Here is an 18,266-nt window from a genome sequence, read left to right as displayed (position 1 = left end):
AGAGAACGATTCCCGTCACTGCAATCAATGACCAAGTCCGGTCGGCCAAGGTCTTCGTGATGCCCAAGCCTCTTCTCCCTCCATCCACCTCCGCCAATGTTTCCACCATTACTCGTCGAGTTACGTCCGGCATCAGATACCGATATCATCCACCGTCGGCATCCAGAGTATCAGTTCCTGGTCGACAAGATGCTGTAAACACACGCCAATGTCGCTGCCATCGCCGGTGTTTCAGCCAACTAACCCCCAAACCACTTGCGCGCCTCCACGATCGCCGTGACATCGATGCGATCTTCTCCCCGAGATCGTCGTCTATTACTCTCCACTCCAACAGAAATAGAACAAAAGACGACAAAAATAGAAATAAGGTCGTCGACCAACCTGGCCAAACGGTGAAATATGATTTACCGCCTGGTACTGAGGGAGGAAGAGATCACAAACCGCCCGATGAGCGGGTTGTCAAGTTGGGGAAGAGTACGCCCCCCGTCTCCTCTCTTCCTATCCACAAAGATTATAAATATACTAATAAGCTCGTGTTTATATAGCACTACGAAGACTGTCCCCTCTCCTCCCCAACATCCTCATAAACCCTCTCCCCACGGACATGCTCTCCCCGCAAATCACCCTCCACCTCTTCCCCTCCACCCACCCCCATCTACCCAACGTCAAGGGCCGCGTCCTCTACCGCGCAGCTCTTTGGACGGTACCGGTGGCATGGAGCAGTCTCCCCTTATTGGGCAACGTGAAACTCCAGATTCTGAGCGAGCGCATGGTCCGCGCTGACTCCGCGCTGTGCTGTGACCATCCTTACAATGATGCTGCTGTGGATTGTGGCGAGGAGAGGTTAGTTGTTAGATGGAAGACCAGCCACAACACACCGTCAGGCACATCATCATCACCATCATCATCAACGTCCTCCGCATCCGACTTGAATACTTCCGGCAGCAATTTGTCGACCTCAAGGTCCGGGGTGAATAAAAGCCTAAGCACGCTCCTGGGCGGCGACGCACCCATTTTCCTACCCGGCAAAGAAGGTCGTTTTGAGGGCCTGTTCATCTTTGCGTTTGATGAAAAGGGGAGGATTGCGGGCCACACGATTGAGCATGCAGACCAAGCGGATGGATGGGACCGGACGGCAAAGTTTGTCACGTTGACGGATTGGTTGTTGGGGAAGGCGAGGGGGAGTCTTGGTGAGGCCGCAGCGCCATCGTTGGCTGCGCAGGGATATCATCATCATCAAGCTCATGCATCGAGGCGGGCGTATTATCGAGGAGATGAGGGTTATGGCGCGAAGGGTGGGGGGTTGTGTTATCATGATGGAATGAGGTGAAAACGATCGATCTATTGATTTGATATGTATTATAGTTAGTCTACGACTTTGTCTCCTCTCTTTTTAGTTTATACCCTGCATAAGCAATTAATTCTTCTTCTTTTTCAACGTGGTATCATCTATCTATCTATATATACATACATGCGCAGTCCTTACGACCGACGAACAGGCTCCTTCAAAAACAGAACCACAATGCCCACAACACCAAGCATTACAACACCCCCGACCGTATACGCAACCTGCCTGCCCACCCACCAAAAGAAACTACAAAACAACACCGGGCCCAACGCCCGCCCAAACTGACCCCAACTCCTCAATCTTCCCAGCACAATGCCTCTCTCACCCGGCCCAGCTTCCAGACTCCCTAAGCTATTCAAGCCGGTGACCACCGTGGCGCTGGTGATCGCCAAAAAGCATGCCGAGATTTGCAGTCCTTTGAGTGAGGAGATGTTTGCCAGCGAGAAGAAGGCGATTGCGCATACGATGACGCCGATGCGCACGGTCAGGAGAGGAGGGAGACGGCGGACCATTGTTCCTTGAAGCAGAGAGGCGATGAGGCCTACTAGCCCCAAAATGCGGCCGTTGACGGCGGAGGGGTTGGCGTTGTTGTTGCTTTCAGCAAGTAAAGTGGTGGTGAGGAACGGGAGGGAGAATTCCATGCCTGAAAAGGGGAGGAGAAACAATAAATGGATGAGGTTGAGGAGAGCTGGGTTGTTGGTATACACTCTTTGCTTGCTATCGGCCTTCTTTTGCTCATCCTGCTCGGTCGATGAACTAGTCTCACCAGCACCAGCAGCACAATTCGTCTTCTCAGACTTTGGAGTAAGTCGGGGATGCGTCTCCGGCAAACAAGCATACAAATACACCGTCTCTATCAAAATGAGTCCCAGCGACACCCCCGCCGCCGTCGCGAACGGATTCTTCTTTATAATTGATACATTCGCCAACGCCGCGCCCAGCGCCGGCCCAAAGGTGAATGCAATGCTGAAACAAGCGCCCACCATCGCCATCGTCGCGCCTCGTTGCGACTCATCGCTGATATCCGTCGCAATCGCATTCGCCATTTGTACGTTTCCTTCACTCAGACCACCCACCACCCGACTCGCGAGGAAGGTCTTGAAGTCTGTCGCGGCGACCCATAATGCGACGCTGATCAGATTTCCGAGCATGGACCAGAGCAAGGCGGTTCGTCGGCCATGCCGGTCTGATAAATGCCCGATGACGGGGGCGGCGAGCGCTTGGAGGAATGAAAACAAAGAGCCCAATGCGCCGCCGAGGAGGACAATGTCGTAGCGCGAATCGATGGGTTTGGAGAATGCGTTTTTGTAGGCGTTCAAGTAATGGAATATCCGGTTCAGCAGGGAGGAGGGGGAGGGGTCTTGTTGGAGGTAGAAGTTGAGCAGGGAGGGGAAGAGGGGGAGGATGAATGTGAATGATATCTATTGCATCCCAAGAGTCAGCTGGTGTTATTTCGATGATCAGAGGTTGAAGACGTACCAGGTCAAGCAGTAGAGATATGAATATCACGCGCAACACTTTTTTGCGCTGTGACTGATCCCACGCCGGCGACGAGGCGGGTTGTGTAGCTGTCATGTCTGCTGCTGTTTTTGTCAAATTTCTCGATAAAGAACAGCGTAGGCGCAGTTGATATAGTTCGTCGAACGCAAACTTATTTCGTACAGAGTATAAAACACACAAGCTCAATCCCAGCGTGAAACACGAAACTTTATATCAAAGACAGCTGGCGGTTTCACACGTTTCATAAATACTCCGTAGGGGCCATAGCTGTCCAGCCTGAGACAAGCCTCGCGAACTGGTCAGGAATCTGTCGGTACCCCGTATTCGAACGAACTGCAGCAGCCTGCAAGTGCGTATTAGCGTATTCAATACGCTAGCAGGTGGATATTTTAAGCTTGAGATTAGGCGATTTACTATGTACGTAGTACGGACTCCGGAGTAAAGGGTTCGGAGAGTCGACGGAGACTTTACAACTTATCGGAAGAGGAGGTGCAAATCGATCGGCGGAGTAAGGCGGGCTGGACAATTCCCATCTTGGGCCTAGCGCGTCGGCGGTATTGACGGACGTCTGGCTACGTCATTGTTTACTCTGTGCGACGACGATACGATTCAGACGATTCATACGAGAAGATATCCACGATCAATCATTCTTTTGTCTTTTAGACCGACTATCCTGCCAACACCAGCGATATCTAGCACTCTAAACCCCGTCCATGCTATATGACCCTGTCATCCCATCCCGCGTAGCCATAAGAATCCGTCAAAATAAACATGTTGTAGCAGTAATACAGATGTGGTCAACCGACTTTTTGTAGCCAGTGACCAATTTGTAGAAAACGTTTCATAAAGGAAGTAAAAGACAATAAATGCAAGCAACTGGGAATCATTGCAACGCGAGCGAAAATGACAGAGACATGAGAAATGATATGCAACGCTGAATGACACGACAACCATTAGTAACTTTTTTTTTTTTGCAGAGTTGCAATAAACAGCCTGTACGATGAGAACAGGTAGGACCAGGAACTTTGTCGTCTTTCGTAACCATTCCCACCCAATCGACCCCGCGACAGTCCCGTTCGATTCACCGTACTAACGCCTAGCCTTCCTAGGAAAAGTTATAAAGACATACAAGAAGAGAGATACTGTAAGCAGGCAAAGAAATCAGCCTTGGACGGTTTGGGGTGATGGATATTGGCCGTGAAAGTGGAAAGCGTCTTGCAAGGCCCGAGAATGAAGATCGTGAAATACGTAATATGCCGCTACTTCAGCATCAATGGTGATTCATAAATCGATGCTGACATTTGGCGGATATTAATTGGCTGTAACAGCTTCTCGGCGGTTACCCTGCTGGCCAGCAGCTCCACCACGACCGCGTCCGCCCTTCAATTCACCACGTTCACCACCGCGTCCACCACGGCCTCGACCACGGAATTCGCCTCGTCCACCGCGGCCTCGGAATCCATCACCACGGCCACGACCGCGACCTCCACGTCCACGCACACTACCCTGTCGCTGGTGGTGGACCACCTGCTCAAATCCATCACCTGCAGCTGGGGCAGCACCAGTAGGAACATCCTCTGCCCAGCTAGTAGAGCTCTGAGCTGCGGCTGCAGTCGATGGTGATTCGGCTTCGCTCTCAGTTGGATGTGTCACCTCGACCCATTCATCAGTGGTCAGAGTACCAGATGCCTGGGGTTCCCAGGTGGACTCTGCCGAAGTCTGAGAAGGAGCAACAACAGGTTCAGTAGCTTGGGTTGCCTGGTCAGTTTCCACGGCGGCAGACACGCTCGTATCTTGAAGCTCAGTCAAACCAGCATTAGCGATGGTTTGGTCGGTCACGGCCCCGGAATCCGCAGCGTGAGTCTCGTCAACGGTGGCCTCTGCAGCGGGTGCGGGCTGCTCCTTGGAAAGCCTCTTCACCTTGGCGTCTTTTATTTGGTTAGCGTTGGTACAATATACCATCAAAGATAGTACTTACAGGTCACATCCAAAACCTGACCATCAACTCCAGTGACCTTGTCATCAACGCCATGGATCAACTTCAACATAGACGCAACGGCATCCTGGTTACCACCATAGACCTGCAGCAAGACGCCCTCGAATGCCTGGCTTTCGGCTGACTCGGCATCACCCGCACGTCTAAAAGATGCTGCAGAGCGCAAGAATTGACTCAAGGTCAACAACTGCGCACGAACGGTCGCCTCTTGAGATTCCTTGGCCTCAGCCTCGGCCTTCTCGCGAGCAGCGTCGAGTTCCTGTTTATGTGCAGTTTCCAAAGAAGTCTTCTGGCTGACCAGACGCTCCTCATAATGTGCGGCGAACTGCTTGTACTGGGCAATTTGTTCCTCGATTTGTGCAACCTGTGCTTGGAGCGCGGGTTTCTTCAAAGCCTGGGCTTTCTGGTCGGCATTAATTTTCTTTTCGGCGATGAGCTGGTCAAGTGATTTGCCGGGGTTCTCTGCGAGAATGCTGTCGACCTTGGCTGTGGCGTTCTACCAGACATGAGTCAGATTCATTCCTATTGAGTATGTTGGATGAGTCACTCACGAGTTTCTTGGAGGCGTTGCGCAGGTTGCTGCAATACAAAAATCAATCAATCAATTTGTTATCCTCACAGATACCATTTACATCGAGTTGCATACCGTTGAAGCTCCTTGATTATGCCAGTCTCGTCCTCGACGCCATTGACAATAGACTCCGCTTTGGCATCAAGATCGGGGTTCGAAGGCGTAGGATCAGAAACGGAGACATTGGCGGACATCTCATTCTTGGCACGCTTCTTCTTTGAGGACTTAGTCTCGGTCTGTGTAGGGAGATGGTTGTTGATGGCGGCAGACATGGTGAATGACGGGGTCTGTGTGGAGAAGTGTCGTGTGCAGCCTTGGGAGTTTGACAGACGTGTTAGGCAGCAGCCAGAGGTTGGTTTGAGTACGTAGTGAGATGGGGTGGTTGTTGAAAGACAGATTTAAAACGAATTGATTGAGAAAGAAGAAGCAGGAGAGAGTTGGAAAGTCGGTTGGGGTGTGACTGAGGAGAAGAAGTCGATGGAAGCGACAGGATTTAAGGCTGGTGGTTGCCCCGTCTGGGCTCTCCGTACTCGGCGGGTCAGCCTGTCCTTCAGCCTCAACGGCTCGACAGCCTATGTGAGTTACATTCTCCGAACTACTCTGTAGACTTGTATACATAATTACTTTGGCTACATTTGAATATCGACGATCTGATTTTAACCGAATATGTATTCATTGCATATTCAGCAGCAAATATACTTTACGGAGTATGTGCACAGTGCAACGTTGATTCATATACACCAAACTCTCTAATCTCATGCCCTCGGCCATGATACAACATGAAGGTCTCCAATCAAATCCAAATTTATTGTGAAAACGCCAGAAACCACCCCATCCCAGAATAAATCAATATATACACCCATCCAAAACGCCCGACCCGCTAATGTAGCATACAAACAAATCGACAAAGGAAGATCGCTATCCTTTCATTTTCCGGAGAGTAGACTATTCCAATAATAACTCGAGTCAGTATTGCTCATTGGTGGTGGGCAACCGAGAAACTGGAATGGTTGCACTAACTTCTGTAACTCTGCGGATGTTCTTTGCTGAGATACCCTTTTCGCCAGCTTTTCGGGATCGAATTGATGCCTCGCGCATGAGTCTATTGATTTTTGGAGTATATAAGTAAATTGTACGGCGGTAAAGACTTTGATTGCGAATGAGGTCTCGGGAGATCGGGGGAATGGGGTGCATACTCTTGCATGAACAGCATGTAGTCGAGAAAAATCTAATGGGCAAGTCAGTTTAGAGCTCTTCAAAGGTTCTCAAATAAGGAATGAGAATAGCAAGAAAATTACCCACCAGAACGTCTGCATTTTTGCTAATGCTGCGACCAGCGTGTGCCTTGACGATGCGCTTCATGGTACCTCGAGGGTACAGCTTTTGCGTCGCGACCATGTTTTTCTGGTTTTGAGATTTGATGAGATAGTTGATAATTCTGGAGATTTCAGATGTAGTATAGCAAATTGTACTGACGGCAATGCGTACAGGGCTTGGGGGAGCACGATCTGTATTCAATTGCTCAAGTGTTGTTGATGTTGGTTGATCTTACGACTTGATTGTTTATCAAAGGTAACATGTTACGTGTGGGGTAGCTTCTGCCGTCTTAGCCAATCACAGCCTCTTCTGCCAGACAGCTGCAAGTACATAATCAATCAAATCTAGATGGGGCTAGCTTGTACAGGTTAGTTGGTCTATCATCATTTTGTCTATCAGAAAATATGCCATTCATGGCCGTCGTAGCGTCTTCCATATATAATAAAACGCAACTGATGCCAGACCCAGCCTCCAGACAGCAAATACGCCCAACGACAGCCTTAGTCGGTCATAGTAGCCCTGTAATAGGATAGCAGTCGCATGCTCATGACCAGAAACTGTTGTTCCATCTTTAGTATCAGCATTAAGAGTCTGCCCGTTCACATCTTCAACAGATAGCGCCATGGTTGAGTCATCTGCCGCGGTTTGACTGGGTCTCCGAGTAGCTCTGACCTTCGTCGCATTCCTTTTACGGATGGAGTAGGTGAGGAGCGAAATTATTAACCGCAAATCAGGAGCAGTAAATGTAGGATGTTTCCAAAGATCAACGGCGTTGTGCGGAGGCATCAAATCCAGGAAATCTGCCATAATTCCGAGTGTAAGACCCCATAGGAGTAATTCCCGGTTTTTTTCACCATGCGGCACTTGTCGCACAGCCCAAGGATTCAATCTCTGTAAGAAAGAGATGTTGTTTTGGTGAGTCTCGTCCGGGAGAAACCCTGGAGTAGTGCTGCAATATAAACTTTCGGTCGGTAAAAGTCGCAGAGCTGAAAATTCCATCATGCCAGTCATCCAGCGCGATGAACCCCATCTTATCAGGCCATACTGTTTGGCATAGCGCGCTGAGACATTGACGTATTCCACGGAACGTAACGATGGTGATAGTAAAGCTCTCAACGAGACCCAATGGATCGACGCTACCTCTGTGGGCTGGAGGGTAAGGTCGGGGGCGTTATTGGATGTCAACAGGAATATAAACGGACACAAAACCATCAACCTATCAATATAACGTTAGCCTACCTTTGAAGATTCGAGGAGAAGTTGCGTGCGCTTACGGAACACTGCCAAACGAGGTAGTCACTACACGCTCCGGAAGATTGCCGATATATATCAAATCCTCCGTAGTCAAATCCAACCCAACCTCTTCCTGCGCTTCTCTCACAGCGGCGGCCTTATCATCTTGGTCTTCCGGGTCTCGTTTTCCACCGGGAAGCGCTACATGTCCTGTCCATCGGTCACCAACTCTCGATGCTCTTTTGATGAATAATAGTTCTGGATCACCATGTTGGACCCAGTCCTGGGCAAAAAATTCGCTGAGTTGCCGAGATGTTGAAGCTGTTTTATCTGTCCCTTTGACTGGCGATTGTGGGAGGTGGTTATATTGGGGCCGGACTCGAAGTATGACGGCTACCGAGGCACGTTTTTTGCAGTTGGGTGGATTTGGTACTTGAGGGTATGGATTCTCGTGAATGTTGAGCAGTGCATCATGGAAGGACTCGATTAACGTGGGTGAATCGATTGTGTCTGTCGGGGATGCCATTGTATTTCAGATTGGGACGATTATGCTCCGTATGCTTGTGTAACCTCGGCGAATGCAGAATTGAACAAAAAATACAGGCAACAAGCTAATATGAGCACTCCTCATAAGAACTATTCACAATATCACCACCACCAGGAATGGCAATTGACGACTTAAACTATTCTTGTATATGTATATGTAGTAAGCTGCGCTGCAAATCCTCCGATTATGACATCCTTCCGAGGTAACCTCACTTATCGCGTGTTTGCATTGATTGCTCGAAGGTGGAGACGCCCTATCAGTAGCCAATCACAATCTCGTAATTGCTCCCGTCCATAAACAGGCTGCATCGGAGGCACGTGCCCCTCCAATGAAAGGAATCCATGACGATTGCGGAGCTCTCTTTGCTTCTTTCTCTTCATCTCATCCTCATCTTGCATGGGCTTCTTCCCTTCGTATTCTCTACAATTCGCCCAGAACCAGTTCACGGATATTTTGATCATTGAATTGTTTCCTGGTCGTTCTTAAGACCTCTTTGGGACCAATTGATGACAATTGAGCTTAACAAGTCTAGTTTGCCAGTCCAGTCTAGATTTTCACCATGCGTTTCGGAAAAACGCTTAAAGCTTCCATATACCCGCCATGGGAGGGGAAGTACATTGACTACGCAAAGCTCAAGAGCCTTCTACGCGAACGCGAACTTAACGGAGACGACAGCGATTCGGAACCCCAGCCATGGACCGAAATAGACGAGGAATCGTTTGTGCAGGAATTGATCAATGTCCAGTTGGACAAGGTCAATGCCTTCCAGTCGGAAATGTCGCAGCAATTGCGAGACCGCACTAATGCTTGCGAGGCTAAGCTTATGCCTCTCGCCAGAAAGCCCACCGGCGACAAAGATGAGGCATCTGACGATAAGCGGAAAGAGATTGTAAATGAGGTTGTCCAAGAACTCGACCAAATTACCAAGGAGGTGAGCGAGTTGGAGAGATACAGCCGGATTAACTTTTCCGGCTTCCTCAAGGCTGCAAAGAAACATGACCGTAAGCGCGGTGCACGTTATCGAATTCGGCCACTTCTCCAGGTCAGGTTATCTCAATTGTCTTTCAACTCTGAAGATTACTCGCCTCTTTTGCATCGGTTATCTGCGATGTACACCTTTACACGCCAATTCCGCGGCCTTGAAGACACAGAAAATCAAGAAATTAGCAGCGACAGTCGTCTCGGTCACGATGCGTACGTTTCGTATAAATTCTGGGTGCACCCGGACAATGTTGTGGAGGTCAAGACCCATATTCTGCGTCGTCTGCCTGTCTTGCTATACAACCCCACAACCTCCAAGGAACTGGATGTCTCGCAAAAAGATCCGGCAATCACATCGTTATACTTTGATAACTCATCATTCGATCTATACAACCAGAAAGTCACACGCGCTCCAGAGGCCGGTTCGCTGCGACTCCGTTGGTCCGGAGACTTGAACGAAGCTCCAGCGATCTACCTGGAGAAGAAAATTGTGGGAGAAGATCGCAGCCGTGAGGTACGACTGCAACTCAAGCAAAAGCACGTCCAGGAATTCCTCAAAGGTGAATACAAGTTTGAGAAAAAGGTAACTCGTCTCGAAGACAGAGCTCACGGCGAGTCCCAAGAAGCCAAGGCTTTGAAAAATGAAGTAGAAGAGCTCCAGTCATTCATCAAGGAGAATGAGTTGCAGCCCATGCTTCGCGCAAACTATACCAGGACCGCATTCCAGATTCCCGGAGATTCTCGCATCCGTATTTCGCTAGACACCAACCTTGCGCTCATCCGAGAGGACGCTTTAGATCCCCAACGACCATGCCGTGATCCAGAAGACTGGCATCGCAGGGATATCGATGATTTGGCGATGCAGTACCCTTTCAGCTCTATCAATAAGGGCGAGATTGTGCGCTTCCCTCACGCCTTGCTAGAGATCAAATTGCGACATGGTGTTCGTAATGTAGAATGGTTGCATGATCTCATGGTATCACATCTCGTGAAAGAAGCTCCACGATTCTCTAAATTCGTTCATGGAGTGGCACAGCTATTTGAGGACAATATCAACTCTCTACCATTCTGGCTCGGTGAGCTCGAAAATGATATTCGTCAAGATCCTGAAACGGCATTCCAACAGGAACAGGAGCGCGAAGCACAGCGTGCGGAGGAAGAACTTGTTGTTGGAAGCTTTTTGGGAACGAAAGCTAGCCCGTTACAGACAATGATGGGATCACCCATATCGCGTATGGGTGCTGGAAGAGGGTCATCTCCTGGACGATCGGCGATTATGAGCGGCGCATCACCAGTCGTCGAACGCACTTCGAAGCAGATCACTGCCAGAGACATCCCCCGTACAACAGAGGTTAGCCAGCCATCTGCAGCAGCAGAAGCGACACCCACTCAGCCTGCGGAGAGCCGAGAAGGGGCAACAAGCACTTCTTACCTGGGTACTTTGTTCCCATCTTTCTCCATGTCTCGATATGCACAGGCACATCGGGGAACCTCTAAACTTCCCCCTGGTGTTTCAGCCCCTGAGGTCTGGATCAAGGATACAGGACCAGTGCGTGTTGAGTCCAAGGTGTGGTTAGCCAACCAGCGAACGTTCATCAAGTGGCAACACGTCAGCATCCTGCTTGCCTCGCTATCACTAGCTCTATACAACGCCGCGGGCATGGACAACATGATCGCACAAGTTTTGGCCATTATCTACACATTCTTCGCTGTCTTTGCATCCGTATGGGGCTGGTATATGCATGAGAAGAGAGCGCGATTGATCCGTCAGCGCAGTGGCAAGGATCTTGACAACATGTTTGGCCCACTTGTTGTCTGCATCGGTCTCGCCGCAGCACTACTTTTGAACTTTGGTTTCAAGGTAAGACTCCGCAATCAGTTCATTATAATATTGGGCAATCACTGACATGTAAATTACAGTACAAAGCGGCTTTGGACGAAGCGCATCGCAGCGGGTATCCGGGTGTTGTTGCTTATTTGATGAATACCACAACCACAGAGCCTCTTTTCACCGTGCAGGGCAACGCTTGAGTTGATTCGAGTATCTAATTTACAACTGCAACGTCGGTCAGTATCCAATATCATATATGAACATAGCCGAATTACCAATGTACAGCATCATGTCAATTGTCTTGACGAGAATGTAGCATAGTCATCTAGTAGGTATCATAGAAGACAAAGAACGCAATGAACACATTTTCATTATACCCCGGTACGTACCTTAGGCATCAATGAAATTTACAATTTTCTTCGGGATCCTACGTAATACAATGACCGGCCAAAGGACAATGGGCAACGCCTTCCATCATTTCTTCCCGAACAACCTCGGAAACGTCCACAGATCTCGCCGACACACTCCATTTAACCACCGCCATTCATTTCCTTTCCAGCCTTTGTTTGCCATTGTCTGTCTGGGGCATCATTCTTACAATTCTCTTTGATATTGCCTAATTCTTCTGTCGGTGACAAGACGCCCTACAATGCGGGCAACTCCTTCAAAGCTTTGTCATATGCCCCCTTTTCAGGATTGGGTATAAAAAGAGGTCTTCTGCCCCCCTGATGAGGATTTTTCGTCTTCCTCATTTTGATTTATTCTCCTTCGTATAAGCAGGGATTGCTGAGCTTGACGGTATCTTCTACTCGTATATATACATATATATATATATATTTTTGTATCGGGAGCTTTCGCCACGCTCCATATCATTTCAAAATCCTACATTTTACGTGATTTATCAGTCTGGCATGCGCAGAATACAGTCTCGGCCACTGCCCAGACTCCTAATTTCTCCTCTGCGATACGTGGTCAACATGATACGCCGCACCGCTACGAGTAAATGGCCGGATAAAGCTACTGCAACCAGACTCGGGGCGAGACAAACATCACTCCTAGCGCTACCAAACCACGCAAGCACACTTTTGAAGTCGAATAAAAACTTAGCCCAACTAGACAAGCAAATGGCATATAGCATCAAGATGCATAACATTTCAGGAATGCGAGAAGTGCTTTAGCCTGAAGCATGGCATTGATAGATGTCCACATGGATTTTCTGAAGTGGCGAACAGCAACAAGGGAATTACATTAGAAATTGCAGCAACAAGCATGACCTCAACCAGCGGTTGCCATCGTCGAATGAAAAACGATGTCGAATGGGTTGGCATCGGGATAAAGTCCCGAACAACAACAAGCTACTGCCGTCAACGATGGAGATACACGAGATATCGTGGGGTTGGATTCTCGATGATGAATGCTACAAGCAACGAGGACTTGGGACTGGCATCGTCAAAACCATGTACATGTTCAAGGAGTCTCGTATTTGGGGATTCACCGAAACCCTACTATTGGGGGAACTAAAGAATGATCTGGGTCATACCAGACAGTACCTTGTGTCAGACATAAAAGAAAAAGGTATCAACCTCAAAACAAATATTGAAACGGCCATATCTCGTGTACGAATTACCAAAATGCGCGAATCCGTGTGCCGTTGGCACGGTTTTCTCCACTACAACACGAGAATGTTGCACTGAGGAAGAATGATTCGGATTGATACGATTGGGAAGAGACGAATTTGACATATATCAGACACGCTACCGAGGATTTGAAGGAGTTTGCGAAAATATGAGCGGGGAAGGCAACACATCCGAACACTTCCCCGATCAAGACGTGCAGGTGATTCAAACTCACTGCCTTACCGGTAATGCCAAGGTGTCTGGCTTGGGTTTTGACAAGCCCAAGCGCTAGGTGTCAGCCATCGATTAAATGAACATCGCCGACTTGGGCATCATTATGTTCTATGAAGACGCCAATAAGAGATTGATTGCTATCGAAGATTACAATATGGTCCATACGGCACTCACACAGATGTCGTATGAGAAGAGGAAGGAGGAGATGACAGAAAAGGTGTTTTGTTTCGTTAGTCCGCGAGAAGGTAGGGTGAAGCTGCTTTCTTGTCATGAAAAGGATTGAGCTGACTTGGCCTTGTCAAACGTTACAGGACTTCCTCAGAGACACGGCATGCACTTCACACATTCCTCGCCTCCTCTGATCGAGGTCCGCCGACATATCTGCTCGCGCATCTCGAGTACCGCAGTATATTTGAAGGCACAAAAACCCGTTAGCCGCTTTCTCAGGCCTTTGCTTCCTATAAGAAAAATGCTTCCTGGGAAAAAATACCCCCAAAGGTCGCAAGAGTATCGCCGAGTTGGATGCGAAGGACCCAGACTAGCCGGGAACATTAGTACCGTTCTCCAAGAATCAGTCGATATCTCTCTCAGCGGTGGTCCATAGTCCACGGTAATCCAACCTCCCCATTGATGCAGTACGCACATGCTCGCAGCGGCTGGGCTTGCTTACTATCGGGTTACTTCCACAGTTCATGCTTCCCATTCCAGAGCGCAAACCAGAAGATCTCTACCACAAGTCGAAATCTGGACCACATTATTGGGTCTCCGTGGTGACTGACAGCAGCTGCAAAATTTCGTCATGCATTGGGTGAATCACCCATCAGACGATGAGATGATAAGCGAAAAAAGAGAAGATGACAAACGGTAGAAACATCTGTTGGGTCTGGCTTCTAGAGACAGGCATCAAGTCGAATCTGTTGAAAGCGAAGCAGCAAGGCAACATTTGAAAATTAAAACCACAAATTCGGGCAAAGAAAAACAACCAATGATCTATGATACAAGCGCTCCGGCCACCATTCACTTTCTTCTTCTTACACACCGTTTCTAGTTGTCGAATTGTCGAAAACGTCTGCAAAACTGCTGTCGCATTCTTTAAGCTCGTCGCTTCCAAGGTGAGGATCAGGATGGCCAGCAGCACTTGCAGCTATGGTTCATGACAACAGGAAAGGGAGGTACGGGATTCAACCTGACTGCATCTCACCATTTTGTCTTGATGGACCCATGTTGGACGAACTCATGGAAAAACAAGCATATGGCAGATTTCTTCACTAAGGTTCTCAAGATGCTCGGCTACCTCCTTGACCTGTTTATTTGGCCAAGGGCCAGAGGGAGGAGCCACATTCCACAATCAGGATACATTCGAGTATACGATTGAGCAACTACTTACGTCAAGTGACGAAATATCACCAACAAGCCTAGAGTGGAAACCTTCAGACAACCCATTACTACGGATCATTGTGGAGAGTCACAAAACTGAGAAATTAGGATTGAAAGAATTTGAAACTGCAGTAAATGGTAGAATACCATGTATTTGACTTGATTTTTGTTACCGGGATCAATCGACTTGGGGCCATTACTTCGAAGCGCCGGCGAAAACATCCCAGCAATCAGACAGTTCATACATCAACTGCAACATATCTATTCGAGGGGTTTGTTGACTCATAGATACGACCAGCCTCGATGTCACGATTCTATTAATCCATCATGCCTGATAAATAGTTGTAGTTGGTCAATAAACCAATTAGGGCCGTCGTGATCAGATGACCCATGTACCTAGACCAAGTGGAAAACAAACAGTACAAAGGAAGCAAACAGTGTAGTTAGGCAAATCATCCAAACAAACAATGCAAACCACTTAGTTACTAATCCTGCATATTAATAAGTTACATGCAACTATTCTGACCTTCCTATAGAAGAATAGAATGTTTGCACATCAAATAATGACTTGAAATCACGTCACGAAGCATATACTATGGAGACACTAACTCTGACACATGTGGTTATGCCTGTGAAGTTGTCGGTATAAATACCTCTCTGCCAACCCTTTATAATCGCCATAGTAGTCAGAAAGAATTGATATTGCGCTGGATTTGACGGGAGTCGTCCGATTTATATCTCATAAACCACTTCATTAGGGCTTTGGAACCTGGAGCCTATAACTCAAACATAATACCTCACAATGTCCCCATCAATTCTCTCTTCGAACGCCAGCCCCATCAACATTGGCACCCACTCCCTCGCCCTATATGCCCACGGGCCAGAACCAAACAACTCCAATGAACCCGTCGTCCTATTCATCTCGGGCGTAGCAAGCTCCAGTCTCAACTGGGCAGCCGTGGTGCGGCTTCTTCCTCCCTCGCTGCGAAGCTATACTTATGACCGTTCCGGCTATCGTAACTCGGAACTGTCGCCCCTGGAGCCCACGGCCGAGAATATTGCTCTAGAGCTTTCGCTCTTGGTCAAGAACGCCCCCATTGAGAATCCTCTCATCATTGTGGGTCACTCCTGGGCCGGTGTACTCATAAGTGAGTTCATCGCCCTGACGGGAATTGGTCGACATATCGCCGGCCTGGTGCTCGTCGACGCCAACCATGAGATCGCGCCACTGGTTCTGGACGTAAATGATCCAAATCTCCTAGCCATTGCCGAAGGTGTTGATTTTTATTCTGGCATTGGCGTTGCGGCAGAGCATAAATTGATGCAGGAAGAGTGGGATGCTTTCCAAAGCGACGAATCCACCGAAAAGTACAAACTGATTGCGCACAAGGAGGATGAGGAGCAGTACGCACTGAGCTTTGAGACACTGCGAAAGAAGGAGTTGAATAAACAACATCCACTGCTTGGGGACAAGCCGGTTTATGTTATTGGCAGCTTCCGGAGTAGGGATTGGACTGGGCTGTACAAAGCGGGAGTTGAGAGAGGGAATGGCACTGAGGAGCAAAGGGGTCATGTTAGAGAGTTGATCAGGACGGCTGATCAGAAGAGTGAGAGTCTTATGAAGGAATGGCTGAAGATTTCGACAAAGAGCAAGCTTGTATATGCCCGCGAGAGTGGACATTTCATTCAGTTGACTCAGCCGGACGTTGTTGTCCACGGAGTGAAATATGTCCTAGACAATATACAAACATGTTAGATGCATTAAACGACATATGAGAATTCGAGAGACATTCCTGTGTTAGCAGGGAATCTGCGTCAGATACTAACTGTGAAATAAAACGGCCTAACGACCATAATTATAAACAGGAGTTGCTGAAAAATGTGAGAGACATTAGTCCTCAAGAAACTTTCGATATATCATTCTGACTAAGTCTATACATTAAGAAGGCTAGGTTTCAGCTTGATCTAAAAAGGTTAATAAAATGAAGGAAACGGCGATTTGCTACGACCGCTAAATGAAGTAGGAGTGAAAATCGGAGGAAAGCAGAATCAGAACAACATCTTGGTACCAAGCAAGAGAGCGAGAGAATCTCAACATTTAATTCGATGTGTAACATATGAAAATTATTTGATTCAGTATATTTAACGAGATGATAATCGTTCATGCTCCGTTGCTTAGGAGAACTGCATCATCATCACACGATTTGAGCGGTTGACGATGGCCACAATTGATTCTGTTACGACTAATGCCTGTGCCCGACACTCTGCAGGCAGCCAAAGCATTCTGTTCCCATCTTTTGTTATCCATTTATAATCAGTACTTATTCCATAGCCACGTCGAACAAACCCTAGTGAGGAAGCCTCAGTGATTGGTTCATCTGCTATAGAGTGTATATCGAGATCTAGAACGCCGGTATTCGTAAATAGACGGGACTTATTGATCGGGTCGAATGAAAGGCGCATTATTGTCATGCCGACCTCCAGTGTCGATGTACATGCACCGGATCACTTCGAAATCGCTGGAAATCGGCGTGGTCAAGGATCCAGCAGTAGGAGTCCTTGAGAAGGCCACCCTTCGTATCTTCTATACTTATCTTATTCTCGCGAGGGTCCGTCACGTAAAGATCCTTGATGCATTGTTTGTCCTTATAGCCCTGCCCTCATGCCGTCTCTCCTGTTGTTTGGCATTATCCCGGATAGCCTAAAAGACATCTCCGAGTCTCTTCTCTTGGGAGTGTGCAGTCACCGCGAGATCATGGAGGTGGGACTTGACCTGCTCAGAGTTGTATTGTTCCGAGTCCCTTTGCACTGCAGCTTCAGCGTCTTTTATCTCTTGAATCTGAGTCTCCCAATCATCAAGTTTGAACATGTCCCTTATGAGAACGATACCTTGATTTTGGTAGTAAATGCAGGCACACTTGATCTGGAACAAGAGCAATTTTTGATAGGGCTGGGTAACATGTTCCTCTAATCTAGCTCGTAGCCTAGCTGAGGATTTCTCTATTTTGTCTTCATCAAGAAGGAGACCCGCCAAATCCCACTACCATTTCATTCTCAATACGACGTAGGCAATCCCGTTACGATTAGTAGCTGCCTGTTTGACTGGGTTTGCCAGGATTTATCGGTTGTCGGCAATGCCAAAGAGGATTAAACATCTCAGTTCTTGGCCTCAAGCCCAAAGAAGATGCCAACCCAGGCGATAGATGCCTCTGCTGATGCGCTCACGGCCTGGTCCATTATTCCCCTTAGAGAATCCACCACGTCCAACCCATCACCGATGCGGCCCTTTATATTCGCTGCTTTCTGCGTCCGCTCCAGTCCCAATTGTACTAACTGTTGCATCTGCAAGGATCTTGTCTCCAAGTTCTGCCCTATCTTATTTCCCTCGGACCCGAAGCTGTTGAGTTCGGGTTGTCTTTTTTCTACAGTTCAGCCGATAGCAATTTCTCGTATGCTTCGACTAACTTGGTCTCGCTCGCTTTGAGTTTGCCATATGCCTGATTCCAAAGCCATTCTTTAATTGTCAAAAATGAGTGACTAGAGGCTGACCGATGAGCCGGTTCAGGCTTTATTTGGGACGTCGACGGGGAAGTTAACGCAGGCTCGGGGCCACCCCGTCGGGTAATTTTAAGCTTAGATTCAAGTTTAGCCCAAATAGGCGCCATTGTTAATGTCGGTAAGCAGAGCTTATAGTAACATTGATGATATAGATTGA

The 18,266-nt window shown here is 48.1% G+C and overlaps 8 protein-coding genes across 8 annotated transcripts; 4 read left to right on the top strand and 4 right to left on the bottom strand.

The window, feature by feature from the left end:
* Positions 1–59: 59 nt before the first annotated feature.
* On the top strand, positions 60–1,330 carry EYB26_006815 (uncharacterized protein; the record flags this gene model as incomplete). Its single annotated transcript, XM_054266088.1, has 2 exons — positions 60–474; positions 546–1,330. 2 exons carry the CDS (start codon positions 60–62, stop codon positions 1,328–1,330), a joined length of 1,200 nt encoding a protein of 399 aa, XP_054122063.1.
* A 152-nt stretch (positions 1,331–1,482) lies between these two features.
* On the bottom strand, positions 1,483–2,923 carry EYB26_006814 (uncharacterized protein; the record flags this gene model as incomplete). The annotated part of the gene is made up of 2 exons (XM_054266087.1): positions 1,483–2,769; positions 2,828–2,923. The coding sequence occupies 2 exons, from the start codon at positions 2,921–2,923 to the stop codon at positions 1,483–1,485; spliced, it is 1,383 nt and encodes a 460-aa protein (XP_054122062.1).
* Positions 2,924–4,159: 1,236 nt separating this feature from the next.
* On the bottom strand, positions 4,160–5,687 carry EYB26_006813 (uncharacterized protein; the record flags this gene model as incomplete). Its single annotated transcript, XM_054266086.1, has 4 exons — positions 4,160–4,776; positions 4,827–5,340; positions 5,396–5,423; positions 5,491–5,687. 4 exons carry the CDS (start codon positions 5,685–5,687, stop codon positions 4,160–4,162), a joined length of 1,356 nt encoding a protein of 451 aa, XP_054122061.1.
* A 646-nt stretch (positions 5,688–6,333) lies between these two features.
* On the bottom strand, positions 6,334–6,813 carry EYB26_006812 (uncharacterized protein; the record flags this gene model as incomplete). Its single annotated transcript, XM_054266085.1, has 4 exons — positions 6,334–6,360; positions 6,436–6,517; positions 6,612–6,643; positions 6,718–6,813. 4 exons carry the CDS (start codon positions 6,811–6,813, stop codon positions 6,334–6,336), a joined length of 237 nt encoding a protein of 78 aa, XP_054122060.1.
* A 330-nt stretch (positions 6,814–7,143) lies between these two features.
* EYB26_006811 (uncharacterized protein) lies at positions 7,144–8,491 on the bottom strand (the record flags this gene model as incomplete). The annotated part of the gene is made up of 2 exons (XM_054266084.1): positions 7,144–7,948; positions 8,007–8,491. 2 exons carry the CDS (start codon positions 8,489–8,491, stop codon positions 7,144–7,146), a joined length of 1,290 nt encoding a protein of 429 aa, XP_054122059.1.
* Positions 8,492–9,071: 580 nt separating this feature from the next.
* Positions 9,072–11,524, top strand: EYB26_006810 (uncharacterized protein; the record flags this gene model as incomplete). The annotated part of the gene is made up of 2 exons (XM_054266083.1): positions 9,072–11,354; positions 11,414–11,524. The coding sequence occupies 2 exons, from the start codon at positions 9,072–9,074 to the stop codon at positions 11,522–11,524; spliced, it is 2,394 nt and encodes a 797-aa protein (XP_054122058.1).
* A 1,726-nt stretch (positions 11,525–13,250) lies between these two features.
* On the top strand, positions 13,251–13,778 carry EYB26_006809 (uncharacterized protein; the record flags this gene model as incomplete). Its single annotated transcript, XM_054266082.1, has 2 exons — positions 13,251–13,419; positions 13,486–13,778. 2 exons carry the CDS (start codon positions 13,251–13,253, stop codon positions 13,776–13,778), a joined length of 462 nt encoding a protein of 153 aa, XP_054122057.1.
* Positions 13,779–15,353: 1,575 nt separating this feature from the next.
* On the top strand, positions 15,354–16,307 carry EYB26_006808 (uncharacterized protein; the record flags this gene model as incomplete). Its single annotated transcript, XM_054266081.1, has 1 exon — positions 15,354–16,307. The coding sequence occupies one exon, from the start codon at positions 15,354–15,356 to the stop codon at positions 16,305–16,307; it is 954 nt and encodes a 317-aa protein (XP_054122056.1).
* Positions 16,308–18,266: the final 1,959 nt, after the last annotated feature.

This window comes from Talaromyces marneffei, chromosome 5 (assembly GCF_009556855.1).
Source record: "Talaromyces marneffei chromosome 5, complete sequence".
NCBI lineage: Eukaryota > Fungi > Ascomycota > Eurotiomycetes > Eurotiales > Trichocomaceae > Talaromyces > Talaromyces marneffei.
This window is presented reverse-complemented; position numbering and strand designations above follow the sequence as displayed.